The sequence below is a fragment of the Cebidichthys violaceus genome, unplaced genomic scaffold (genome assembly GCF_023349555.1).
Source record: "Cebidichthys violaceus isolate CVI_PGR_0920_01 unplaced genomic scaffold, fCebVio1.0.p SCAF_11, whole genome shotgun sequence".
In the NCBI taxonomy this organism is placed as follows: domain Eukaryota; kingdom Metazoa; phylum Chordata; class Actinopteri; order Perciformes; family Stichaeidae; genus Cebidichthys; species Cebidichthys violaceus.
In genome coordinates this window covers 10,188,618-10,213,644 of record NW_027176274.1, presented here as the reverse complement: position 1 = coordinate 10,213,644, position 25,027 = coordinate 10,188,618, and the positions used below count along the sequence as shown (strand labels likewise).

Here is a 25,027-nt window from a genome sequence, read left to right as displayed (position 1 = left end):
TTTATATTATATTATATATTTTCCTGGTATATATATATATATATATATACACGTGTATATATAGGTTTTTTTTATATATAGGGACCTGGTAAGGAGTCACATTATCCAATTCCAATTATGTAAATGATGTAATTGTTGGGACATGCAGCGCCACCTGTCGTCCATCTGCGGAAATGCTTCGGATTGACTCAAGCGTTGCCTGGATACAACGCAACAAATGCGCACTCTGACACAGCTGTATGTAACCTAGAAAGAGTTACAACTTTGTCAGCTGTTTTAGGTAAAACAGTCCTTTTACATGTAATTACTAGGTAATATACACCGCATACAAATGGCATCGGTGGTTCAGTATGGCCGACGAAGAGGCTCCAGTAAGAGAGGTGAGAGCTAACGAGTTTTTAGTAACCTTTACTGACGGTAGCTAAGCTAATGTTAGCATGGCTAATAGACAATATGCAAGTCTTGAGGTGGCTGTAACGTTGACGTACACAAAGTTCAGAACAATGTAAGAATGGCTCTAAAAACACAATAGTTAGTATTATGCATCCATCCATTGTCGCGCTCAACCTTGTTGCCACTTATAAAAGACAACATTTGCTGTAAAGTAATATTTTTTTTCCATAATTCACATGGTCATAGCCAGGATTTATAAAATACGGAGTCAAAATCCCCCAGAGTATCCTCCCCCACGAAGACCAGCAACCAAGATACTGAATCCCTTCATTACTTTGAAATCTATTTAACTTTTTTTCTGCCTATAAACATTAAAATATATTTAGTGGGAAAACATATCTGAATTAGGCTTTTTATTTGCAGTTTAGCGTATATGTATTTAGCCTACAAGTGCATATGTGTTGTATAAAAACATCAACTATGACAACACATAACAGCATGCATGATAGATGAAAATAATCTGATCATCTGCACTGGTTATCATAGGGTGTACCTGATCATAATCATCTCTGGTACAGACAAAAAAGTGATTATGTCGAAAGGCATCTCCTCACTTCAAATAAATATGCATCCTATAACATTATGAAGAAAAGCATTTGCAGTCCTCAAGTACCCAAATTACACAAAGTCCACTTAAAAAAACTTCTGTTCTAAAAGCAGTGTCTTCTCACAGTACTTTCCTCTTCTTCTTTTTGTTCTTAAATAGGGTCTTCAGCTGAGGATGGCAGCAGGATGATCCAGCCACCAGACCTCCGACAAGTCACTGTCTTAACCAAGAGTGAGTGGCTGAGGATTCAAGATGAATTGACTCAGGTTAATAAAGACAAGGAGAGGATTAGAGAGGCAGCAAAACAGAGGGAGGCCTTGCATTTGCAATCACAAGAGGTGGTCAAACTGTGGCCCAACACCATCGCTGTAAGTTCCCTGTACGGGGGTTTCCTCAGATTTTATTAGTTTTATTAAATTTAGATGTAAGGTTCCGCAATGAAAGCACAACGTTCTGCTGTAAAGAATCGTGCAAAAGGTTAACACGCTTTATGTTTTACATTTATCAAAGAGTCAAATGCAAAAGAAAATGGAGGCAAAGAAGATCCGGGAGGAGATTGAGGAAGAGAAAAGGAAACTGGCTGACAAAGAAGAGGCCGAATATCAGGAGCAGCAGCGGAAAGAGGCTGTTGAAAAAGCCCAAAGTCAGCTGTTCTATCAAACAGACCGTGTCAAAGGATTACATGTCAGTATCGCTTTAAAACGATCGTCACGTGTACATGTTTGGCTATATATATATATATATATATATATATATATATATATATGTTGATGTTTCTGGACAATGAATGATTATTGCTGCTTCCACAGGGTGCGCTCTTACTGACAGAGGTGCTGAAGGAAAGGGAGGCACAGATTGAACTGAAGCAAAGAATGAAGAATGCCTCTGAAAACGTCGACAAAGAATTTCTGGATACGACAAAGACCAGAGAGGCTGAAGCCTTGAGGCAGGAGCAGAAGAAAGCCCTTCACAAAAAGCTTGGGAGACAGGCTGTTGCAGAAGAACTGAAGAAACAGTAAGTCTTGCATCTCACCCAACAAGCGGCTTTGAACACGCTGCAGATGCACCGTTTGTCTGGGTTGTTGGAGAAGTACAGGAATTTCAAAGATATGTAGTACTGTTGTTAAAACTGCACAAGAATACGCGTTCAACATCCAATTTTGCAACTCAACTGTCCCTGGTTGTGACGAATTTCAAATGAGAATCAGAGAAGGCTTGAGTAAAGCATTTTTGCTTTACATGTGAGATTATGATTCCTTCTCTGTAGGGTCAAGGAAAGTGAGCTAGTGAGAGAGCGACAGAAGATAGAGAACAAGAAGGACGGAGAGGAAACCCAGCGCCTTCAAGAGCTCCACCAGTGGGAGCAAAAGACGGAGGAAGAAAGACAAGCAAAGCTGAAGAGAGACCTCATGCACGCTCACATGGTAGGGTCTCTACAGGGCAGGCTAACTGCTACAAGTGTACTGCTGTATATACTCATACTGTATATCATTTACAGGAACATGTCACCAATAGGGACCTCATAAAAGCGGCAGATGCACAAAAACAGGAGGCTGAAGAGGAGCAAAGGAAACTTTTTCTCTCTGCAAAACAAAAAATGATGAAGTTGCGGGAAGACAAAGAAAAAGAACTGTTCAGGTAAGGCCCAGCAAAACAATAAACACCGCCAACCTTCGCCAGTCATCGTTCCTGACATCTCGAACATACAGCGCATCCCCGGTGTGTCATCATTGTGTTTTCATTCCTCAGAGAGGCACAAACGCACAGAGAGAAGATCATGAACAAGCTGGCCGTCACACAGCAGGATCAAACCGACAGAGAGGAGCAGAGGATCGCAAAGGCTGTAGCTGAGCAGGAAGCGAATAAGGCCCAACAGCAGCGGGAGAAGAGGGAGAAGAAGGCTAAGATGTTGGAGTCAATAGCTGCGCACAGAGAACTCACGGTAAGACAGGTCCAGATGCTGCAGAACACAATGTTACCGTATAGCCGGTTCTAGAGATTCCATTTGCAGCTCACAAAATGTTCTCACACCTGTTAACACAATCGGTTTCATCAGAGACAAGAAAAGGAGCAGAGCGACAAATCAACAAAACAGAACACCCGAGACACACTTCAGGCCAAGAAAGAGGCCGACCGAATATTTTCTGAGAAACAACAAGTGAAGGCTCAGAGGATGAAAGACGACGGAAGAAAACTACGAGACTTCAACGCCACACAAATGGTAAATGTTGAAACTGTCTCCGCCACCATCATTGGAAAAATGATTTGGTCCTTGTCTGACATTTATCTGTCACACTTCAAATATAGGCTGATAAAAGTGCCCGGGGTCAGCAGCTGAGAAGAGAGGAACACGAGTTTGAAGTGAAGAACGCAGAGCTCATCGCTGAAGAGGAAAACCAGTTCCTGCAGTATTCACAGCACATCATCAGAGCAGCGGCGGAGGCTCAGCGGAACATCTTCCCGCTCTGCAAAGCCGGCGGAGGAGTCGGGCCTAGCTACCTCGTTCAGGACCTCACTGGTGCTCAAATGCCCAAATATGTCTCTGGTTCCACCCAGAACATTAAGAAGTTAAATGAGGCCGAAGATATTCAAGAGGCAAAGAGGAGGCTTGGGTTTACGTGGTCATAGGTCACGCCAGGCTGGCAATTCTGGTTTCAAAGGTTTAATAAAATCCTCAAGATGTTCTGACAGAGGCTGCGTCTGAAATCACTCTCATTCACTACTCGGTTTATAACAGACAAGCAATGGTGTGTGTTGTATGAGTGAATAACAAATTGGGACTATGAGTGGGATTCATGAAGTTATTGTATTGCAGTTGCATGGTTTTCATATTTGGAAAATAAGAAGCATTCTGGGATTCTAATAGCTTCCATGGGGGATCCTGGTGCCCTACACATTAAATACAACACATCCGGTTCATTTACAGCCAGGGAGCCTGTTGTTCTCACGAATAACGACATGAAACTGCCCCAAATGTACTCTAACAAACTACTTCTTTTGTCCCTTTGTTGAGACTTTTGAGAGCAAGATATAGTGCATCATGTTCACACTTGGGGAGTACACTATACAGTAGATATGGAGTGACTTTGGACATCGATACCTTTGCAGGGATGTTGTACATCTACAAGTGTTCATTAGGTACATGATGTAGAGTAATGTGTGCGTGAGACAATGTTCTATTCAGAGTGCTCTACAGTCCATGCATGCCGTCGGTCTGGGCTAAAAATATGGACTCTAACTTAACACTGAAGCAAGCAATTCCTCACTACTGCAGTTAAGTGAACCGCGTGACGTTAGCGGTGCAATGTTAACTTCCTGTAATTTTGGATGCTATTGATATTTGGGCCTCCAGTATCTTGTGTTTATGAAAGCATTTAAAGAATATTAAAACAGTTGATTAAAATCAAAGTTGAGCCTTTTAATTCATCCTACACGGCAGCAGATTTCTACATTTTTTTCCCATAAAAAAACAAAAACAAACCAGAGGTATCTCAAAACCGGTTAACAAATAGGATTACAGTACAAGGTCATGGATGTCCAAAAAAAAAAAAAAAAGCATGCAAGAAATTAAAAGAGTTCTCTTCCAGATTGATTGTTGTAAAAAATAACTTTTAGACAATTAGACATTTGTCCAACTTAGAGAGTCTTTATCCCAAAAACCTGCATTAAATAACATTGAAACAAATGTACTCAGGAAATCCTTCCTCAGACTGGCTGTGTAGCTTCAGCTACTCATAAACAGTGTAATGGATTTGATGGGGGACAAATCCACAATCCATTCAGTGGCAGAATTAAGTCCACAGCTCGTATGATGCTACAGTCTGCCATTGTAAGTTTGAGTGGTATTCACATAGTTCTGAACAGTTTCTAAAAAATGACTTTTGAACAATCATGTTAGCTTTGGATGAAGTGGGATTCTACGCACTGAATGAGGAATGTGAATAAGTCCCACTCTGATGCTGCATACTAGATAGGTAGTTGGGATAAAATCTATTCAATTAGGACATCAGCACAGGCTCAGTCGCTGTCGGAGCTCGAGCTGGAGCTGCTTTTATTCCTCTTGCTGCTGTTCCGGTCTCTGCTCTTTGTACTATCTGGTCTGGGTTTGGCCGGGCTTCTTCGGTCTTTGGATCTGGAGGTACGGTTTGCTTCTCTCCGCTTGGATTCTGGACTCTTCTGACCCTTCCTTTTCTCGTCTCTATCGCTGTCAGAGCTGCTGCTGCTTCGTCTCCTCCTCTGGTTGGCAGACTCCCTGTCCTCCCTTCTGCGAGAGGACCGGTCTTTGCTGTGGTCTCTCTTACTACTCTTGCTTCTGGAGCGCCTGCCTCTGTGGGAGTCTCTCGACTTATTTCTGTCTGGACTTCTTGTTCTACGTTCCTTATCCCTGGACGTCCCTCGCTTCTTATTCTCCCTTTCATCGTTGCGCCGTTTTTCCTGACTCCTACTGCGTTCTCTGCCCCTCTCTCGGTCTTTTTCCCGTTTTTCTTCTTTGTCTTTGGACCCTGCCGCTCCGCTCCTATCCCTGTTCCTGCTACTTGATCTGTTGCCATCTTTTGCAGTTGGTTTTTCCTTACTTTGTGACTTTGTCCTCTCACCATTTCTTCCTTTGGTGTCCTCTTTCTGCTTTTTGTCAGAGTCATGGCCCTTATTTCTATCTTTACTGTGATCAGACTCTGACTCCTTTTCTTTCTTATTATCACTTTTGTCTTTGCTCTTTGAGCGTCCTTTTCTCTCATCACCTTTGTGCTTGTGACTCTTCTCTCTGCTTTTTGACCTCCTACTCTTGTCTCTGCTCTTGCTGCGGCTTTGAGATTTATCTCTTTTCTTAGCCTTGTGTTTGCTCTGCTTCTCAACAGTGTCCTCCTCTTTGCTTTTGGATCTATGTGACCGAGTTTTCTTGTCTTTTTTACCCTCAGCTGTGTGTTCGTGCTTTGTGCCCGAGGTTCGCCTCTCTCTTCTTGGAGCTTTAGCGGCCTCGTCCTTGGCCTCATTCATGTCCCCTCTGTTAAAGTGCAGCGTAAATGTCAACCGCAGATCATCAGGCAACACTATGGAACTACACAACAGCGTTCAATAATGTCCTGCCAATATCTGTACTTTTACATACTCTTTAATATGTCAAAGTGAGGTTATCTTACTTGTCACCCTTAATCCAGCGTTCTCCGGTGACGGCCCTCATCCTCTGACGCTGCAGCTCCTGACGCCAGTGTGGGGGGGTTTCACTGCGCCGAAAACGATCTCTGGACCTTGAACGAGAGCGTGAAGGAGTCCGATAGCGCTGGTTGAAAAAAAAAAAAAAAAACGACAAATCACTTTCTAAACAGACTGGAACTTACACGGGTCAAGACAGGAATCTTACAAAACTGCAATTTTTGTTTATATAAATTGTGTTACTGCCTTATAAAAGCAACGAGACATATTCCAATCTCATTAGTCATAATATAAATTGTGAGAAAGTAGATGTTAGTTGAGCTCTTCTCATTGAAGTGCACCTACCCTTGGACCCCTGCCTTTTATCTTCCTCCCGGATCGCGTCATCACCAGTCTTCTATGATACGATGACTGAGAATTATACGTCGTGCCAGCACTAGAGAGAGGGAGGGACAGGAAATAAAGCAAGGCATGACACTTTGGACCGGTCAGTCCACCAATGAGCATGAGCGGTTAAGTAGCAAGTTAACATTAGCATCCAAATGTTCTCATGACACCTGGTGGGAAATATGAGAAGTGATATGTGTGTAATAAGCACGCTCTCTAGTGTGCTCTGCATGCTCAGGCACACCTGACAGAACAGTGTGTTCAGCATTTTTGCCCACAAAAACTAAAATCGTCCTTGGTGACATACGCAAAATATCAAAGTATTCTACAGAAAGCTACTGATGCTCTGTTCTGCAGTTATCTAATATAGCCATTTGATGTTATCTTGGACTTCTACAAAGGACGATGATCAGCTGCGGTGCGCTCCACAGCTAATCATGAGCGTCAGTGCAGTACCGCCCTCTCCTTGAGGAGGAGATGAGCGTCGGGATGTGGTGGTGAGACAGCGCTGATGAATTATTGAGCAGAATTGGATTTGAGATGGAATATATATTTTACACCAGAAATGGGGTAGCTTCACTGTGGTTGTGTCTAGAAGGCAACTGTAGCAACATGAACAAATATGACGGCAGCGTACTCGGGAACAGAACAACAACTATAATTTGAAAGCTGAGCGATGGGGGGGGGGTCATTTGCATCATACCTAATATGAAAATGCTCTTACCTCTCTCTGGGCCTTTCCTCTTTATTCGGCTGAGCCTTTTCAGCCTCCTCTTTTGGCTTCTGGACCACCTGGGGACTCCTCCTCATGAGGAAGCGATTCTCTGGGATGGGTGGAATTTCTTCAGGACGCACAGTAGATGTAACCAACTCTTCTTGTTCCTTCTCTTCAGCACTTTCAGCCTCTGACCTGGGAAAGCATTGCATCTCAGAATAAAGACACTAGTGTACTGTACACTGCAGAAAGTGAAAATGTGAGAAATAAATCAGGTACCTTTTCTTTTCCTTCTTCTTCTTCTGTTTCTTCTTTAGCTTCTTTGCCTTCTTTTTCCTCTTCTTTGATTCCTTCTCCGACTCCTCAGAATCAGAGGAGGACTGTGATGAGCTCTCAGAGTCGCTGGAGCTACTGCTGGAACTGGAAGAGGCTCGCTCTTTCTTTTTTTCATCTTTCTTTGCTGCAAACATTCAAGAATCTGTTAGAAGCGTTGCTTCATTAAAATCTAAAATGTATTTTGGAAGTGCTGAAAATGCGTCACACAAACAAACCTTTAGATTTAGGAATGAGCTCTCCACAGTTCAAGACTTTCACGTCAGCATACGGTCTGCTATTGGGATCCGTTTTCTGGTTTTCCATGGTTTGAACAACCTCTTGGCCAGAAATCACATGACCAAAAACCACATGGACACTGAGGAAACACAGTGGTGTTGAGCATCAGCTATGTTGATCTAAGTGAAACATACCATGTGTATCGTGCAGGATGCAATCAATCAGAGTTTCAGACCAATTAAGCAGCACTTACCCATCGAGATGTGGTGATGGTTTTGTTGTTCTGAAGTGGTGCAGCAGGCCGATCAAGAAAAAAAGGTCAAATATTTTTAAGGCCTAGGACAGAACGAACTAACAATGCATCAATAATACATAGGAATAGTGCTTACATGAAAAACTGTGATCCATTTGTATCTTTGCCCCTATTGGCCATAGACAGCAGGTAGTCCTTGTTGTGTTTAACAGCGAAGCTTTCATCTGGGGGAAAAGGAGAAGAGTGAACTGCCATCTTGAAGCCAACGTCGGTCTGGATAACAACTGACAGCTCTGATAGTGGCCTCTTTACCTTCAAAAAAGCCTCCATAGATGGATTCTCCTCCTTTTCCATTTCCTATGTGAGAGCAGGAATAAAACATAAAGTTATAAAACTTGTGCCGATTGCTGGTTATTCAAATAGATTCAGTCAGGTTGATGCGTTCTTTAGGCGCTGACGTGATCCCATGGGTGTGTAGCAGGTAAAACACTTAGAGCCCTGTGATGCTACCAACAGAGAGACTTGCAGTCATTGCACCATTCACATCTTTACATTCAAACTGTATTAACTCACCTTCGCTGAAGTCTCCTCCTTGAATCATGAAGTCTTTCACAACTCGATGGAAGAGACACCCTTTGTAGTGCAGGGGCTTCATAGTTCCTTTGCCAACACCTTTTTCACCTAAATGAAACCACAGTCAGTTATCAACATTACAAGAAATGTGCAAGAAAGTAAAACGTTTTCTGGCATTTTTTAGTGTGGATACATTTCATTATTTACCTGTGCAAAGGCATCTGAAGTTTTCACATGTTTTGGGACAGATGTCTGAAAACAATTCAACCACAACTCTGCCGACTGTGAGGAAAGAGCATTGTTAGTTTTCTTTATCATGGTGAGAAATGACCTTTAGTGGTCAGTTTATTTGGTACATCTAGCTAATACTAATGCAGTCTGAAACCCTTTATATCAATGATGGTAGACTAAATATTAGAAAAACATTTGTGTACTGTACAACTCAACAGTAGCACAAACTACATCCCCATCAAATGAGCCATACAGTTAAATAAACACCTCTTTAAAACATGTTTCCTCCCCCAAACTGGATCAACTGAGTGAAGGCATCAGGATGTATAAATGGAGATGTCTTACCGAGCACATTACTGATGCCAATGTCAAGAAAGCACCGAGTGCGCTGAACCTTTATCCCCATGATCACGTCTACTGATCAAACACCTGAAGGTGAGAAACACAGAGAAGTGACACTTTAGCTTAGAGTTACCCACAATCCTGCACACCTATAGGGTCTGAGGAGCTGAACGACCTCTTTACATGCTAATAAAAAACCCTTTACATGCAAACAAATCATTGAGCTGTAAATTATTCTTACAAGATATCAAATATGAACGTCTCCGACACTGCTACCACGGCAGATGGGTTATAAACACAGCTAAGCTAACGTAGGCTAATGTTAGCAGTAGACACACACGCACACACAAACACACGGTCACAATAACGGTAGGCCTGGTATTAGCATTAGCACGTTCAACTAGCCTCAGCCAGGCGACATGCAGAGGGATTCTTGTACTTGACGTATATCGTGCAATTTCGACACATTAACGACACACATATATCACCAAGACGTGGCTAGTGCGACATATCATCACCTGGAAACAAAACGGTATCACTCCATACGGCGAGCTGCTCTCACAAACGACGAAAATTAACTTTCATTCAGTATTGGGTTCACTGTTTTCTAAAGATGGCGCGACACGGACGTCAATGTATTTCAAGAGTCGTGCGCCAGTGAACGCAGCCGGGCACGTAACTGTAAGATGGTGGAATGTTTTGCCCTGATCTGACCCGTCAGGTGCAACTTTCTCACAGGCTGTTGGTCATCAAGTCCGTGTGCGTTTGGATAGTTTGCTTTATCGTTTAATCGAAAATACAGGAATACCACGTGACACTTATTCCTGTATTTTCGTTTGATCAAATAAACTATCAAAACATACACGGACTCCACAGGGCAACTGGTTGACTGCTGCCTGAAAGACAAAATCCAGGGTTTTTTAAACCTTCACCGCGACGTCACTAGCTACGGAAGTGAAACATTGTAGCACCCATGCTGACCTGATGCTGACTTTGAATGAGTGATTTTAATGTCGTATTGCATTTTGTGTTTAATATATACTGTTTGATTCTCTATAATTAAAGACATATATCTTAGAATCCAGCGACTTGGGGTAATCTGGCGTTGTCAGCAGTTTTATGTGATCTTTTCTCCATGCACGTGAATACCGCGTTAGCAAACTGTACGTAGCTATACTGGTAGCTCACCACACCGTTACTCAACGTTACATTAAAGGAAAGTTACACAAGTATCTGGATGCGGCTGTCTGCGAGATGAAACCCTCTGAACCCGAGGTCAGCATGTCACACTGAGCTCACCTAACTGTCATGCAAGTGTTGTGCATACGATGTAACTTGCAACATAATTTAAGACATTGTTGATATTTCTTTAAATGGCGTAATGGGTTTCTTGTGTGTGTGTTTTTGTCTTCAGTTGACACAGGTCCCTGAAGGAGCCCCGAACACATCCTGCCTCCAATCTGTAGTTTCGTGGGTGTGATCTCAGCTGGCTGAGGTTACCTGTTGGTTTTTGATATTGAGCTGCACAGTGCGCACTGTGTTGGTGCAATGAAGACCCCAGTGCATACTTAAATTTGAGCCGATGTCTGCGGTGATGTTTCGGGTCCGCTGCGTGAATTCCTTCCTTCGGAGGCTCCTCCATGGGGGGCCAGTGAACCGAGACCAGGTTCTGGAGCAGCTGCGGGTTTGCTCGGCTGAGGACCAGGTGTTTGACGTGGTGGGCAAGAACAAAGCCAAGCTCACGGTGGACCATGTCAGCAAGGCTGTTGGGATGCTGTGGCACTTTCAGAAAGAGAAGCCGCAAATGCTCAGGACCGTGGAGCTCATCAAGAGCCACCCGCAGTTCTTGACTCTCCGGGTTTTGGCGGAGAACAAAATTGCTCTGATGGACGATTTAATGTTGGTCGACATGCTTTACAGTTTCCTCAGGTGCATTAAGATATAGACACAACCACGTTCAAGTGTTATGTTTTGATGTCATAATATAGTGATTATAACATGCTGTATTATTGTCCATCATTTAGGTTGAATGTGGATCAACATGACTCCCTTGTTCAGCAGTTGGTTTCAGAAGCATGGCTCAGAATAGACAGGTATGATTGCATTACATTGTTTTATAGCTGATGGGATTTGTAAGGATGCAACTATCATTTTAATTATTTAATGACATGCTAAATATTTGTTCTATTAATCAAGTAATAGCAAAGTCTGTAAAATGCCTAAAAATAGTGGAAAATTGAAAAAAAATCTTTCTTGTTCCAACCAACAATCCTTAACCCAGATATAAAATATACAATCATATAAAATAGAGCAGCTGAAACCAGCACGTTTGGCATTTTTTTCTTTATTAGTTACAAAAGAGATGAATTGCTAGCAAAATTGTTGGATTAATTGTCTGATTCAGCACTAATGAGATGTTACACCAATGTGGATTTTTGCAGATTTCCACTGGCATCACTATCCAAGTTCTCCATCTGTTTGAGTGATCAGCACCTTCAACACAGTCCTCTAATGGGCCACATCACCAGTATTGTGGATCAGAGGTTGTCTTCCATTGATGATGCCAGGTTGGTCAGGAGACAAAGGATCAAATAACACATTTAATCAAACTCAAGTAGCTCATATTGTGTATTGACACTCTGTTTGTCTTTCCCAGGATCCTAACTACGCTGATGATTAGCGTGTCGTCCCTGGTGTCTCCCCGGCTTCGGGACGCCCTCATTAGCAGGGCAGACCATCTCCTAGAAACCATGGATCCCTCAAATTATAACAACCCGCGCAGAGTGGTGCAATTCCTGCGCAACATCAAGCACAGTTACCGGCCTCTGCTGGAGAAGTGCAACAGGATCATCTTGAGCAACCTTCCCAGACTGGACGCAGAAAATATCAGCATCATCATGGGGCTGTATCAGTCCCTGCAGTTCAACAACTGTGACTTCAGGCTGGCCGTCAAACAACGACTGACAGAGCTGATTGATTCAAGCACCGATCCGTTCTCCTTTACCAAACTTTTTGTCGCTTTGGCGCCGATGGCCAATCAGGAGATCAAAGATGGGTTCGTATCTTTATCACTGGCGTGATCCATAAGTGGAAATCTTTACCCTTGACAGCAGTTCTTGAGTTTCTCATGTCTCTTATGTGGTTTCATCCCTCTCAGGCTGGAAAACACTGCCCTCTTGTTGGCGGACGAGCTCAGTGCACATCAGGCTCTGGCAGTAGCCGAAGCTCTAGAAGAGACTCAGAGCAGGAATCTTAGCTTATTGAACAAGTGAGTTCATATCTCTGCCATACAACAACTTCATAGCTAAAGAAGCTGAGCCAATATATCTGCCAATATCAACTTATTGCAGATATATCATTATTGCCAAATATTTCAGCTGAAAAGTAATGACACATTTCAGTTCAGGAATGAAAAAAAAACAGATTGATCAATTATTCACATGATCTTCTTCGGCAGACGCCGTTTCATGAAATAGATGTTCAAATTCAATTTTTTTGAGCACTGAAATGACCTCTCGCTCATGCTGTGTTAAAAGTTGGAATTAAAAACTCATTCTTAACCTTGGAAACAGCAGTTTCTCACCACAAGGGGCGTTCATTTCAAAACAATGTTTCCATTACATAGTTTGGCAATCAGAAAGCTCTAAAAAGTTTATTTTTTAATTGTAAAATTTCCCACTCTTCTTGTTTGCAATAAAAAAAAATCGAATTACTGGGATCCTTAGGGATAATAGTGGTGTGTATTTTATGTGTTTATGTGAAAAGACAACTCCCCACCGATGTATAGAAATATAATTTAAATGTATTTATTACTAACTTACTTTACAGAATTGCATCAGTGATCCAAAGGAATCTTCATGTCTACAAGCCGGTGGAGGTGGCCAGAATCACGCAAGCCCTTTTTCTGATGCAATACCAGAACCCCGAACTCTTCACTAAACTACGAAAAATTTTAGTCAAGTAAGTGTTTATTTAAGCTAAGGAGGACATTCTGCTTCACTCTCTGATTGAATCAAATGTAGACCGATTACACTTTTATCTTGCAGCTTTCTGCAGCTCAGCGTCTACCCGTACGAAGTGACCATGCTGACCCGTGTTCTGTCCATGCTGCCCAGCCCGCGGCTTGACGAGGGCGTGATCTCACGTGTGGATGCGGTGGTGACCCAGTGCAACCTCAACGACCTCAACACCATTTCTCATGCCGTTGCCAAGTGGGTGCGCAACGATCCCTCCTACCGCCACAACACCCCCAGCAAGTACGTCCGTCTGCTGCAGACCCTGAACCGCTGCGGGCACGAGAGGCTGCAAACGGCCGACCGGCTGGACTTGGTGCTGGAGGAGCTCAAGTACATCTCGGGAGAGTGGTTTGAGGAGATGCTGCTGGAAGAGACGATGGTCACGCTGAAGAGGATGAGGGAGCAAATAAACTGGACCAATGTGCCTGAGTTGGCCCTCTTCTTAACCCGAATAAATCACCTCTGCCCTCCCCTGATGGACCGCATCTCCAGCGTGGCTATTAAAGACATCAACAAGGTGCCCTAGGAGACATCGTGATATGTTAAGTCTGCAGTAAATACATATATACATATATATATGTATATATATATGTATATATATATATATATATATATATATGTATATATGTATATATATAAAAAACATATGAACTGTACTTTTTCTGTCATTTTCCAGATTCACCACTCTGCAATATATGCCACCCTGCTACCGTTCTCTGTCCTGAATTATGATCCAGTACAAGCAGACGAGTTGTATGATGTTTGCATTCAACGCTTCATTCCTCATATCAGTAAGTCAATCAGTTTTTTGCATTTGTTTACTTTTTTATTTAATTTCAAGCTTACACTAACACCCGTCTTTGTGTTTGTAGGCTCCTTTGACCCACATCTGCTAGTTCTCCTGGCGTACACTTTGTCTGTGGCCGACTGTTTCCCAGAGGAACTCGTCAGAGAGATCTTCAGCATAGACTTTCTGGGAAAGCTGGATGCCCAATTAGAAAGTATGTCTCCACTTTGCTTCTGTTCGAAACATAATTGTTTTGTATGCATCAATGGCAAAAATATTCACCTTGAGATGTAAGCACTTCACACCTCAACACAACCAATGTAACTGTTGTCCTCTGCTCTTACAGCTCTACCCGATGCCCTCAACATGCGGACCAGACTGCGCCTCATGGAGCTCAATCGCGCCGTGTGTCTCGAGTGTCCTGAGTTCCAGGTGCCGTGGTTTCATGAGCGCTACTGCCAGCAGTTGCAAAAGAAAGGTAAAAAGAAGCAACAAGAAACTAGTTATTATTATTTAGGTGTTCAAAATTCTAACAAATCTATACTGTCAAAATTATTTTTTTTACAGGAAATGGAACTGTCAGTCCTGTGCAACAGCAAATCCACAAAATGCTGGGGGAAGTTCTCGGAGGCATTAACTGTGTCCGAGTAGCAGTCGTCACTCCATATTTTTACACTGTTGGTGAGTAATATTGGGAAATCTCTGTATTAAACATTGATTTTATATTTTATCACACCTTTTCTATTCTTTTCTGAAAAAGTCTTTGCGCCTGATGGAAAGAGAAGCTTGTATGAAGGGTAGCCCCTGTACTCGCAATGCATCAAGTCAATTTATAATGCGCAATATATAACTGCTAAATAAAAGCCTTAAGGTACAATAACAGGGACAATTCTTTCCTTTCAAAATGTTCAGACTTTGAATGCACACTGGACAAACAGCTGCAGCCGCTACCGTACAGCGAGCCCAGCACGCTGCAGATCTCAGACAGAGGACGGGTTCACTGGGGGAAAAGCTCAGTGGAGACCATCAGGGATGTGCTGCCACCTGGAGCTCAGCGGTAGGGACACACCAAACCTACATTGTGAATAATAAGGATGAATAAGTAGACCACTCAGAAATGAAATGTGTTTGACGTCCTGTTTTTACTCATCACTCAGAGTTGCTGTGGACTTTCTTGATTCAAAGTCCTTCTGCAAGAACTCTCCACACATGAAAGGTGAAGCCCTGATGAGAAAAAGACACCTTGAGATCCTGGGATACCGCGTCATTCAGGTGAGAAGACGTCATTTAACATTGCATGTGCTGCTGTACATCTCTTACACTGAATCATATTAAATGTCAGTGACACTTTTACAGATCCCTCACTTTGAATGGAACTCTATGGAGCTTTCAACACCAGATGCCTGGAAGGAATATCTAAAGAAGAACATATTTAGGGAGCTCTGTTCTTGAAGGCCTTATTTATTGAACAATGGAAGTAATGTTGCATTCGACACTTTGACACGCTTTTGAGTTATTTTTTTTTTTTCAGACTGACCAGAGTTTTGAAAACAGTATGTTTCTATATCTCAAGTGCTCCTCTTACATGAATCTACCTCATTCATGTTAAGTGACATTGTGTATTATGTGCTTTTGTATTGAAATAAATATTTTAAATAAAATGTGAAATGAATATCCAACATTAAAAGGGTATTTTCAGTGTTGCTCAAACAGAAAATGTACATTTTTGGCTATCATGCATGCTTTGCTTGCAAATATGATGCTACATCTTGGTGAGCATTGTAGAGCAAGTAACACGTCTTTGGTCATTACTTTACTCATACAACAAGTGTTGTCTTAAAATGTTTAAGATTAGATTAGTCATGATTGTGTACATAGGCACAATATTTCTGGGCTTGTCCATATTTTATGAGCTGTTAAAAGTGTTGCTTGAAAAAAAAAAAAAATCTAAAATAGACACAGTGAGCCTGTATGAGATGATATGTTAATACTGAAGAGACACAATGTTATTCACTGGATAAGGAACATTTCCAGATTCACAAAAAAAAATGTCTACGTCATCCTTCAACAGTAATAATACATTTTAATAAGTAAAAGTGATGTTTTTTTAGTAGATCAGAATCCCAAACGACAAGAGCCAATATAACCATGATACATTTCATTACACCACTCACAGAACAGGCAAAGGGAACATGTGTTACATTAAAATGTTAAATTACAACAATGAACCACTAAATAAGAGCATGTACATAATATTTTGCCTACAGCAGTAAAGCTAAAGTGCCTTGTCTGTCTCTGGACTGTTGTCACAGTTTGGGCATTCGGGCTGCATTCAGACGCATGGTCACACAGGAAGCACCAGCTGCATAACGCATCTCTCTGATGATACCAGTCCACTGTTTCTTGTCATCTTCATACCTGGGGAGACAGTGAAGACATGTCATTATAATACACTGTTGGGAGTACGAGGAGAGCTAGCTCAAGAAAGTGAGCAAGATGACATGGTTTCCTAACATGTATAGATATAATGCAACAAAAGTAACACATACTGCCAAATGTCGATCATTTCACTGGGTTCACACTCTTTGTTCTCGTTCTCCACCATGGCAAAGCCTCCCAGAGTGTACAGCTGTCCTCCGCAGCTCACCAGGTTGACCGAGCTCCTTTCCTGGGGCATCTCTGTGAAGGGTGACCACCTACAACAAAGTGCACGCAGCTGTATTACTATACGATGCTTCGGGATCCCGAAAAATTATATTCTTAAAATAAAGCAATCTAGGGATGAAATGTATCTTCTATAATCCTGAATTGATTCACAACTTCCACAATTCAAAATGTTTTAGTTGTACAAAAGAACATACATATTGCTATTGATGGGCAGTAGCCTGCAGTGTCAAGCATTACTGTGTGATTTGTTGAAAAATCACACAAAATACCAATTGTAGAGCTTTATTTTGAGGAATAAATAATTATAAATTGTATTATTGTAACAGGCAGCATATATATATATATATATATATATATATATTTGTACTTGAACTTGTTATTTTTGAAGTCACTGATAATACAAATACTGAGAAGTAGTGTGTTTACATTGTTGCAATAAGTTGAAGTGACATTCAAATATAAAAACTCCATAATCTTGTACAAACTTTACTCTGCTTTCAGGGTATAATTTTCAAGACTGCCTTTATTAGGGCACAGCGAATCAGAGTAGATCCTGAAATTAGCAACCGTATGCTTTGCATTGAGAATCAATTTTAAATCAATTGTGGCCCCAAGAATAAAAAAATATTTGGATTGTGAGATACCAAAAGATTCACATCCATTTTTCTGAATATTTGAATGAAACTTATTTGAAAACGATTAAGTTATATCTATTTTTAAACTTGGATTGGGAACAACCAAATAAAAATTGGTATCAGAAAATAATAATAACCAGCCATGCACAACACTTTGAGGGGCATATATATATATATATATGTATATATATATATATATATATATATATATATATATATATATATATATATATGTATATAAACTGTAATAATAATAGCACCTACTTGTTGGTTCCGAAGTCATACGTTTCACATGCAGCTGTGAGGCCTTCCTCATTGACTCCTCCAGCAACAACAATCTTCCTGTTGTGGATAACTGCTCCGAACATGGATCTGGGCGTTTTCATGGAGGCCACCTCCTTCCACTCTGCTCTCTTGTGGTTGTATGCAAACATCTTATTGGTTGCTTTACTTTAGCGGTGAGACAAACATGATTCCAGACGAGGGTTAATATAATTTGAAAATCATATTTTGACATAGTATGATCTGTTTTGGCATTTAAATCTTACTTGTCATCCGTTTTTCCTCCAATACAGTACACCAGCCCGTTCTCAGACACCACACAGTGGCCGTGGATATTCATGGGCAACTTTTTTGTTTGAGACCACTTCATTTTTCTAAAAAGGGCAGATAGACAGTATTAAACAGTAAATATAGGAGCTTTTAAATGAGACAAACCTAGTGAACGAGCATATCCAAAACGGTTGGTGTACTGAACTTACTCAGTGTCATAGCACATAACAGTGTCCTGAGACTCATTGGATTGTAAATCTTTTCCTGCGACAGCAAAGAGGAGATTTTCACATTCCCCCACAGCAAACAAGCACCTGGGGGAGGGCATGGGTGGCAGAGCGAACCATTCAGCAGTGAGACTGTCCAACTGAAAGACACATTTCAGGTTATTTTGAGAAACCAAAAGAGGGAAATACTTTTGATTGCTTCCAGCACATCTGCAATGTAAATGTGATGTTTATACCTGGTAGAAGTAACACTGCAAAGGGTTTTCCTTGTTCTCTTCATCTACAAACAGTCCTCCCAACACATACAGGATGTTGTTCTTCGATACCACACTGACGTGGTTTCGGGGGATCTGCTCTGCCATTGCAGCAAGAAAACATTCGTTCTCCTGGGTGTCATAAGCCACGCTAGCAGTGTCATTGATCATCAGGACCATGTCTTTGGCATACATGCCATATCTGCGCTTATCATTCAGATAGCCGGGCAACTTTCCCTCCTCTCCTTCCTCAGCATCTTCTCCCTTCTTTCTCTCGGGCAGCTTTCCCGCAAAGGCTTCTTTTATGACTTTGATTTTTTTAAGAAGCTCAGGATCAGTCTTAATGAGGTCATCCTTCTCCACCTTCTCCTTGAAGTACTTCTCTGGGAGTAAACGGAAGCGTATGCACTCAAAGGCCTCCTCTAAGGATTTCACGCGCTTCTCTTTGTCTTTTCTGATCCACCTCATGAGAGTCTCAAACACCACTTCCTCTTTGTCTACATTCAGTGCGTCTGCTCCAATAATGGCAAAGAGTTCAGGCGGAGCAAGCTCTAAGAAATCCTCGTCCTTGGCTATGGTCTCAAACCGTTCTGCAATGTGATCTCGAGCTGCCAATGCCAGTCTGGCGCTGTTCAGCATCAGTCCCAGCCTGTAGACGGCAAGACAGTTTTTCTTTGACAGCCCCTTCTGGAGATAATTCACACAAACCGTGAACACCGAGGGGATCTCAAAGCGGTTGGCAGCGGCCAAAATATCCTGCACGTTGTTGTCATTGATGTCAATCTCTGCTGAGTACATGTAATTTACAACTGCCTCCATCACATTGGGATCCATGTTCTCCAGAACAACCTCCATTGTATCCTTTTCCTTGCCATCTTCTAAGAAGTACAGCTCCCGGAAATAAGGACTGCAAGCGGACAGTATGAGGCGATGGCAGGGGATGCTTCTGTCTCCAACCTTTAGGACACAGTCAATTAACTTGTTCTCATTCAGGAGCTCTTTGAGTCCGTCCTGCAGCAGAGTGCTCTGAAACAGACGGAGATCTTCCCTCATGCTTTCAGGATCCATTCTTTTTAGGACAGGAAGTGGATGGAGGTGTTCCCGACAGACTGTCCCGGCTGGTGAAGACAGAGAACTATAGGCCGCCAGGTCTGAAGCCACTTTAATATAACCGTGCCTCCTCTAAATATAGCCAGCCACCCCATCCATGAAGAATTCAAGTTGGCCCAATAGGAGAGCTCACACAGCTGTCATAGAGTAAAAACAACTGTGGAGCCTTGTCACCCTAGTGATTCATAATAACATTGTTGTATAGCCACTGAAATAACCTATGATCTTTTAAGTTCATTTTCACTTGTCTATCTATTAAGGTAAAATATATAATTTTAGAGAAACACAGCAAAACACATTAACACATTAATGGCGGGACTGTTTAGTTCGAGCTCTCTGTGTTCACAGATATGGCTTCTGTGTATTCTGGAGACATCTACATGTGGAGTGAGTCACGGTTCACTGATAGTAATGACCAGTTCGCTCCAGTGATCAGTATTTGTTCGTGACACATCCACAAGGGAGTTATCTAACAAGAAGACAGGGTCAGTGAACAGCTGCTACCAGAAGGAGGTGACGGTTAGTCCTCTTTTCAGATTTTTAAAATACTTTAGCACCTTGTCCAGTTATGCATTTAGCCCAAGATCATTGAGTTCTTTCCACATACAAGTGAACTGTGTGTGAGATACAGTATACACCTACTGCATATGGTAAAAAAGACTCTTCAATATCTATTTAAATGCATTTATTAACTTTAAGACTGCATTGTTTTTCACATTCTAGCCATTACAAGAAACTGTTATATAAAATATACCCTACATGTAACACATTTTTTTTAATGAAACAAATATCAATGCATAAACTGTACAACTTTTAACCTAACAATAAATATTTTTCACATTATTTCAGCCCATGACTTCCCACAGTCCTTGAAGTGTGAAGCCATCCTTCAGCTTCTCAACGGCGAGGCCCAGCTCCTCAGAGAAAACTGGCTCACGGTCTTGTTGCTTTGGAACATCAGTAAACAAATAAAAAGAGTTAAACACAACATACTATACAACACATTTTACAATTATAGCTGATAAGTGATTAAACTAATTGTGAGACTTTACCTTATTTCCATCAGCAAAGTAAGCCTGTGGGCAAGCAACACACACAATTCACACATTTGATAAAAAGAAACGGGGACATATTGTCTGTGATAAGAGGTAATTGTTGTCTGATGAGCACTGCTCCGCACACACATGAGCACTAGGCAACATAAATTCATGTTTGTTCATGAAGCTGAAGGGCATTAGCTGGCAGCTATTCTGAGGGTCTGAAAACTAAACCTTTGACTCCCAGAGGGGCGATGAGCGTAACTCACAGTGAACGCGTCAGTCTGCTCGTCGGGCTCAATTTCCACGTCATCGAGAGGCTCTTCTACTGTCAGCTCTTCCAATGGCTGGGGCTGAAATCATTGTTAGGACAAACAGCACTATGACAACACCATCAGCTGAACTGGTGACAAAAGAGTATGCAAAACAATTTATGGGACTGTAGATAGAACAAATCTACACAGTAATTCAAACACAGACATTCTTTTACAGTTGGTATATTTCTAGCTTTAACTGCTTACTGAGCTTTAATGTTATACTGTTGAGGTGTTCGGGGACATTGATTCTAATGTTATGCTCGGATGCTTACCTTTTCCTCCATTTCATAGTCCACTCCAAAGATGGGGTTGGCAGAGTACACCTTATGCAATGAGTTGATTTCCTTAAGTGCGTCTTGAAGCTTATCCACAGGGTCAATCTTAAAGCCGAGCACATAGCCACCACTCTAGGAACCAAAGTATACTTGTTTATTACTCACACTTATATTATTACAAGTATTAAATCGTTATATTGTGATCAGTTCAGGTGACTGACTCAAACCGCAGATGAAAAAACATTTTACCTGGCGTGAACTCTCTATCACCAAAGCCAAGCCAAACTTTGAGTCTCTTATCCTGATAGACCACTTGAGGGGAAAAGATACAAGAAATGAAAATAGAAACACAATCCAACTGAAAGAGAAACAACACATGATTTTACAACAGAAACAAGACCATTCGATGCAGATCATGTGCAAGGGTACAGATGTGTCTGCCTATGGCCGAAGTGGAACTACTGTTCTGTTGATACAAAAAGAGGTGATAAAAAAAAAGGTAGCTCATACTATAATTGTGTCTTTATTATTGTACTTTTTGGTGCACTGTATTGAAAGTGCATTCTGCAATTTAACAGCCAAACACGGTTCTGTTACTGAGGTGCTCATGAGCACATACTAGATAGTGTGTATGTTTGTTAGGATATTATGTAAACAGGGCTTTGGGGACAAGCCCAAGTTACCAATACTATTATTTACATTACAGTATCTGAGTTTCAAAACATTTTGATCCCTGAATTAGCAACAAAAAAAGGAAAATCAAGTTTATTAGAACTGATCAAACCCACAAATATACTGTATTTGCAAAGCAGAACTGCTCATTTGGCCATTTACATGACAAGTCAGGTGAAAAGTGAGGACTAGATAGTAATATTATTTAGTTTACTACTTACGATCTGAAGGTAAGGAATGCTGACATTGAAGCTCTCGTTCATATTAGCATGCCACACGATCCGAACATTGGTGATAAAGAAGGTTCCAAGGTTACCCTAAAAGAAAGAAAATGAACTCAGTTACACATATTGTAAACAAATTATCTCCAGTTATCACATCAAATGTAAAGAGTACGCTTCCAGTATTAGTTTGAGAATCTTAACGACGTGTTTAAAATGACAATAGAAAGTATTTCAACTTAATACATTTGGGTTATGAAATAACATTTTAACGTTGTAGAGCTAGTTTAGTGTTAGTCTGAGTAATATGTGTGTACTCAAAAAAACTCTTACGTAAACTAGAAAAAGCAAAATTGATGAAAAACATTTTGACAGACATGATTGAAGCACCCCGTACCTGATCACTGGATAAATTCCAAACTCCATTAATTTTATCATACACTTGCTCCCGGGGCAAGAGTCTCAGCTGCTTATTTTGAATGAGAGCGGCTCGCAATTTCAGGTCCCTGTACATTTTGGATGTCTCATAGGCCCTGTAAGAAAACAAAAACAAAAGTATTTAGTGTGACATACATCTTACGTAGAATGTAATCAGAGAATTTTACCCATCAGCATTGTTTTACCTGTGGACAGCAATAACAGAAGTAAAGAGCCGTGGACTTCCTGGAACCACATTGGTGAAGATGAACTCAAATCTTGTGTTGTTGGACTTTGTCAAGATGTAGAGCGCCTCAGTTTGGCCTCTCAATTTCTAGAAAATAGCATTCAATTAATTACGTAGCATGCTTTTTTGTTAAGTTTTAATATTAACTTTGCATACTTCAATCGCATGTTGAAACAATGTTGCCGTTATTGGCTTTGTCCTCGCGTAGATAGGATTGAAACATTTTTCCACTTTAAAATTGATAAATAAAAATACTCAACACACACACAGACACAGAGTTTGAGGCAATCGAACATTTGTTCGGTGCCTATAATATAAAAAGTATATGTGATGTGTAAAAGGAAATGTAAAACGATTGGACTTGAACTAATAAGATAATATTAAAACAATTAATAGCCATATAAACAAAAGGTTTACTTACTGAGTTAGCTGTCCTTGTTGTGATGTTAATGATGGAGTTGTAACCCACAGCTGGCAAAAAAAGATTTGCATTTAGTAAAGCATTCAATATTACTTGTGGTGCTCATTCATTTTAACACGTATGACCCACATAATTTAATCTAATGCACTTTCAAAAGAGGGCAGACATATTCAACTGGTGGAAACAGAGTCAAACCATAAATAAATACATAAAATTTAATTCTAAAGGTGTACTCACACAGATTGACTCTTGGCAGAGCCAAAGAATGCCAAATGATTCTCAGGTTTGTTACCAACAGTCGTCCTGTAAATATATCGGACGTTATCACAAATTAGGTGAGCAGCACACACAAGGCTGCACAGATAGTTTTAAACTCCAATATTCCTCACTACCTCGATCTCCGTTGTTTCCTTTCGTGTCTTCAATGGAGTCCAGACAGTCAATTAGTGCTTCTCCTGGACGGGTTTTCATCTGCCTATGTACGAGATGCAATGACAGATTACTGTATCTGAAGTTACCAATTAGCGTATTTGAGCTAACTAGCTAGCTAGTTTGCACGATGGTGAAATAATTCCAAACTATTTGAGTGAAGTAACTTACTGTGCTGTTATGTCGAATCTAACGTCTCTGTCCTCCCACAGAGCATCTAAAACAGACGCCATGACTGCAGGTAACGACCCCCTCGGCTTAGTTTATTAACGTTTACTAGCTAACTAGCGTTGGTTCGCTAGCTAACTACACACTATGCTAATCCGAAGCCTCTCTAGCGTCATAATCACCGTGGCAACAGACGGCAAGCAAAGAGGACAATATTGTGGACCAGTTCCCGATCTCACACGTTGTGGCAACATGTTGTTTATAGATTTATTATTACTTCTTTGTATAACATTGACTCGTCATAGTAGGAAAAGCAAGGGTGTTACTAGCATTAACAATGGCCCTGTGCTATTCAAGCCATGACATGTGACAGTTAGCCATCATACACAAAAGCTGCTAAATAAAATTCTGTTCTCATAATTATTTTGTACACCTGTGTTTTCCCGACTGTGACATGTCAGAATGTCAGCTGGGAAAAAAAACACCAGCTGACATTTCTGTTTCATAGTCCCTGGAGGAGCAACAATGTTTAAATAATAGAGACATGTTTGTTACCTTTAATACGTTGAAAATGGCCTTTGCTTTGTGAAAGGGCCATTAGACTGTGGAGTGGAAACTATTAAATCTAATGCTCCAATAAAGTCAGGCATGCTAGAAAGACCTACCAATTAAGGTAGTAACATATGGACAGAGAAAGATAAGGATAAGACATACTTAACTTGTAAAGCACAATTCATGTGCGAGAGGGAATTAAAAAGAAAATGAATTCATTTTAAAGTTATATTTTCCTCATTCAATTCATAGATATCAGATGACGATGATTGTAATGGATTAATAATAAAAATAAAAATGTTTATTTTCCTAAATAAACACAATAAAAACGGGCAAACCAACATAATTTTACATTTTATTATTAAAAAAACATATAAAACATGTATTCAGATATACACACACTGCCCAAATAGACAGAACCTTTAATGGATGGATTGCAGAAAGCCTCAATCTTCATCATAAGATGGCGATTGTAGTAGACCTCTAAAAGCAGAGCCCAGAGAGAATTCGCCCTCTATTACAGCTGCCAGTCATAGCCAAGACAAACACAATTGTAATAACAATAAACACAATGCACACAGAAATTCTCAGCATATTAGTAAATAATTTCAACAAAAGGTATGTAAAGCATGTGATTCATAGAGGTATAAAATGATCTACAGGTTCATTTTAAATTGGAATAAAATTTCTGAATTTGTTATTTGAAACCCAAGACAGGCAAACCCTGAATAAAGGATTTCTTCTGGTTTCACTGAGGTAATAAAGTCTGTTTTCTAGAAGTTAATCTCATTCATTTGGTTGAAACAGCAACATGTCAAC

General features: G+C 40.9%; 5 protein-coding genes across 5 annotated transcripts; 2 read left to right on the top strand and 3 right to left on the bottom strand.

Moving 5' to 3' along the window:
• Positions 1 to 240: 240 nt before the first annotated feature.
• Positions 241 to 4,058, top strand: cfap210 (cilia and flagella associated protein 210). The gene is made up of 9 exons (XM_068704324.1): positions 241 to 380; positions 1,160 to 1,368; positions 1,511 to 1,684; positions 1,810 to 2,015; positions 2,268 to 2,424; positions 2,499 to 2,638; positions 2,750 to 2,942; positions 3,057 to 3,221; positions 3,308 to 4,058. Exons 1-9 carry the CDS (start codon positions 332 to 334, stop codon positions 3,626 to 3,628), a joined length of 1,614 nt encoding a protein of 537 aa, XP_068560425.1. The 5' UTR covers positions 241 to 331; the 3' UTR covers positions 3,629 to 4,058.
• A 339-nt stretch (positions 4,059 to 4,397) lies between these two features.
• Positions 4,398 to 9,831, bottom strand: ppig (peptidylprolyl isomerase G (cyclophilin G)). The gene is made up of 13 exons (XM_068704323.1): positions 9,723 to 9,831; positions 9,208 to 9,291; positions 8,839 to 8,913; positions 8,632 to 8,739; positions 8,371 to 8,415; positions 8,195 to 8,282; positions 8,059 to 8,088; positions 7,805 to 7,944; positions 7,533 to 7,713; positions 7,263 to 7,448; positions 6,497 to 6,587; positions 6,139 to 6,278; positions 4,398 to 6,002 (listed from the first exon to the last, which is right to left on the bottom strand). The coding sequence occupies exons 2-13, from the start codon at positions 9,266 to 9,268 to the stop codon at positions 5,018 to 5,020; spliced, it is 2,130 nt and encodes a 709-aa protein (XP_068560424.1). The 5' UTR covers positions 9,269 to 9,291; positions 9,723 to 9,831; the 3' UTR covers positions 4,398 to 5,017.
• Positions 9,832 to 10,166: 335 nt separating this feature from the next.
• Positions 10,167 to 15,706, top strand: fastkd1 (FAST kinase domains 1). The gene is made up of 15 exons (XM_068704321.1): positions 10,167 to 10,479; positions 10,619 to 11,133; positions 11,229 to 11,297; positions 11,646 to 11,771; positions 11,861 to 12,259; positions 12,362 to 12,472; positions 13,033 to 13,164; positions 13,251 to 13,737; positions 13,897 to 14,011; positions 14,093 to 14,221; positions 14,354 to 14,485; positions 14,575 to 14,688; positions 14,920 to 15,064; positions 15,165 to 15,279; positions 15,364 to 15,706. Exons 2-15 carry the CDS (start codon positions 10,787 to 10,789, stop codon positions 15,457 to 15,459), a joined length of 2,517 nt encoding a protein of 838 aa, XP_068560422.1. The 5' UTR covers positions 10,167 to 10,479; positions 10,619 to 10,786; the 3' UTR covers positions 15,460 to 15,706.
• Positions 15,707 to 16,070: 364 nt separating this feature from the next.
• Positions 16,071 to 19,463, bottom strand: klhl41a (kelch-like family member 41a). Its single transcript, XM_068704322.1, has 6 exons — positions 18,325 to 19,463; positions 18,071 to 18,228; positions 17,858 to 17,965; positions 17,574 to 17,759; positions 16,557 to 16,703; positions 16,071 to 16,425 (listed from the first exon to the last, which is right to left on the bottom strand). The coding sequence occupies exons 1-6, from the start codon at positions 19,408 to 19,410 to the stop codon at positions 16,314 to 16,316; spliced, it is 1,797 nt and encodes a 598-aa protein (XP_068560423.1). The 5' UTR covers positions 19,411 to 19,463; the 3' UTR covers positions 16,071 to 16,313.
• Positions 19,464 to 20,122: 659 nt separating this feature from the next.
• bbs5 (Bardet-Biedl syndrome 5) lies at positions 20,123 to 23,820 on the bottom strand. Its single transcript, XM_068735044.1, has 12 exons — positions 23,660 to 23,820; positions 23,452 to 23,534; positions 23,297 to 23,362; positions 23,060 to 23,109; positions 22,598 to 22,725; positions 22,372 to 22,507; positions 21,975 to 22,070; positions 21,331 to 21,393; positions 21,079 to 21,213; positions 20,759 to 20,842; positions 20,505 to 20,528; positions 20,123 to 20,399 (listed from the first exon to the last, which is right to left on the bottom strand). The coding sequence occupies exons 1-12, from the start codon at positions 23,719 to 23,721 to the stop codon at positions 20,298 to 20,300; spliced, it is 1,029 nt and encodes a 342-aa protein (XP_068591145.1). The 5' UTR covers positions 23,722 to 23,820; the 3' UTR covers positions 20,123 to 20,297.
• Between the last annotated feature and the right edge of the window lie 1,207 nt (positions 23,821 to 25,027).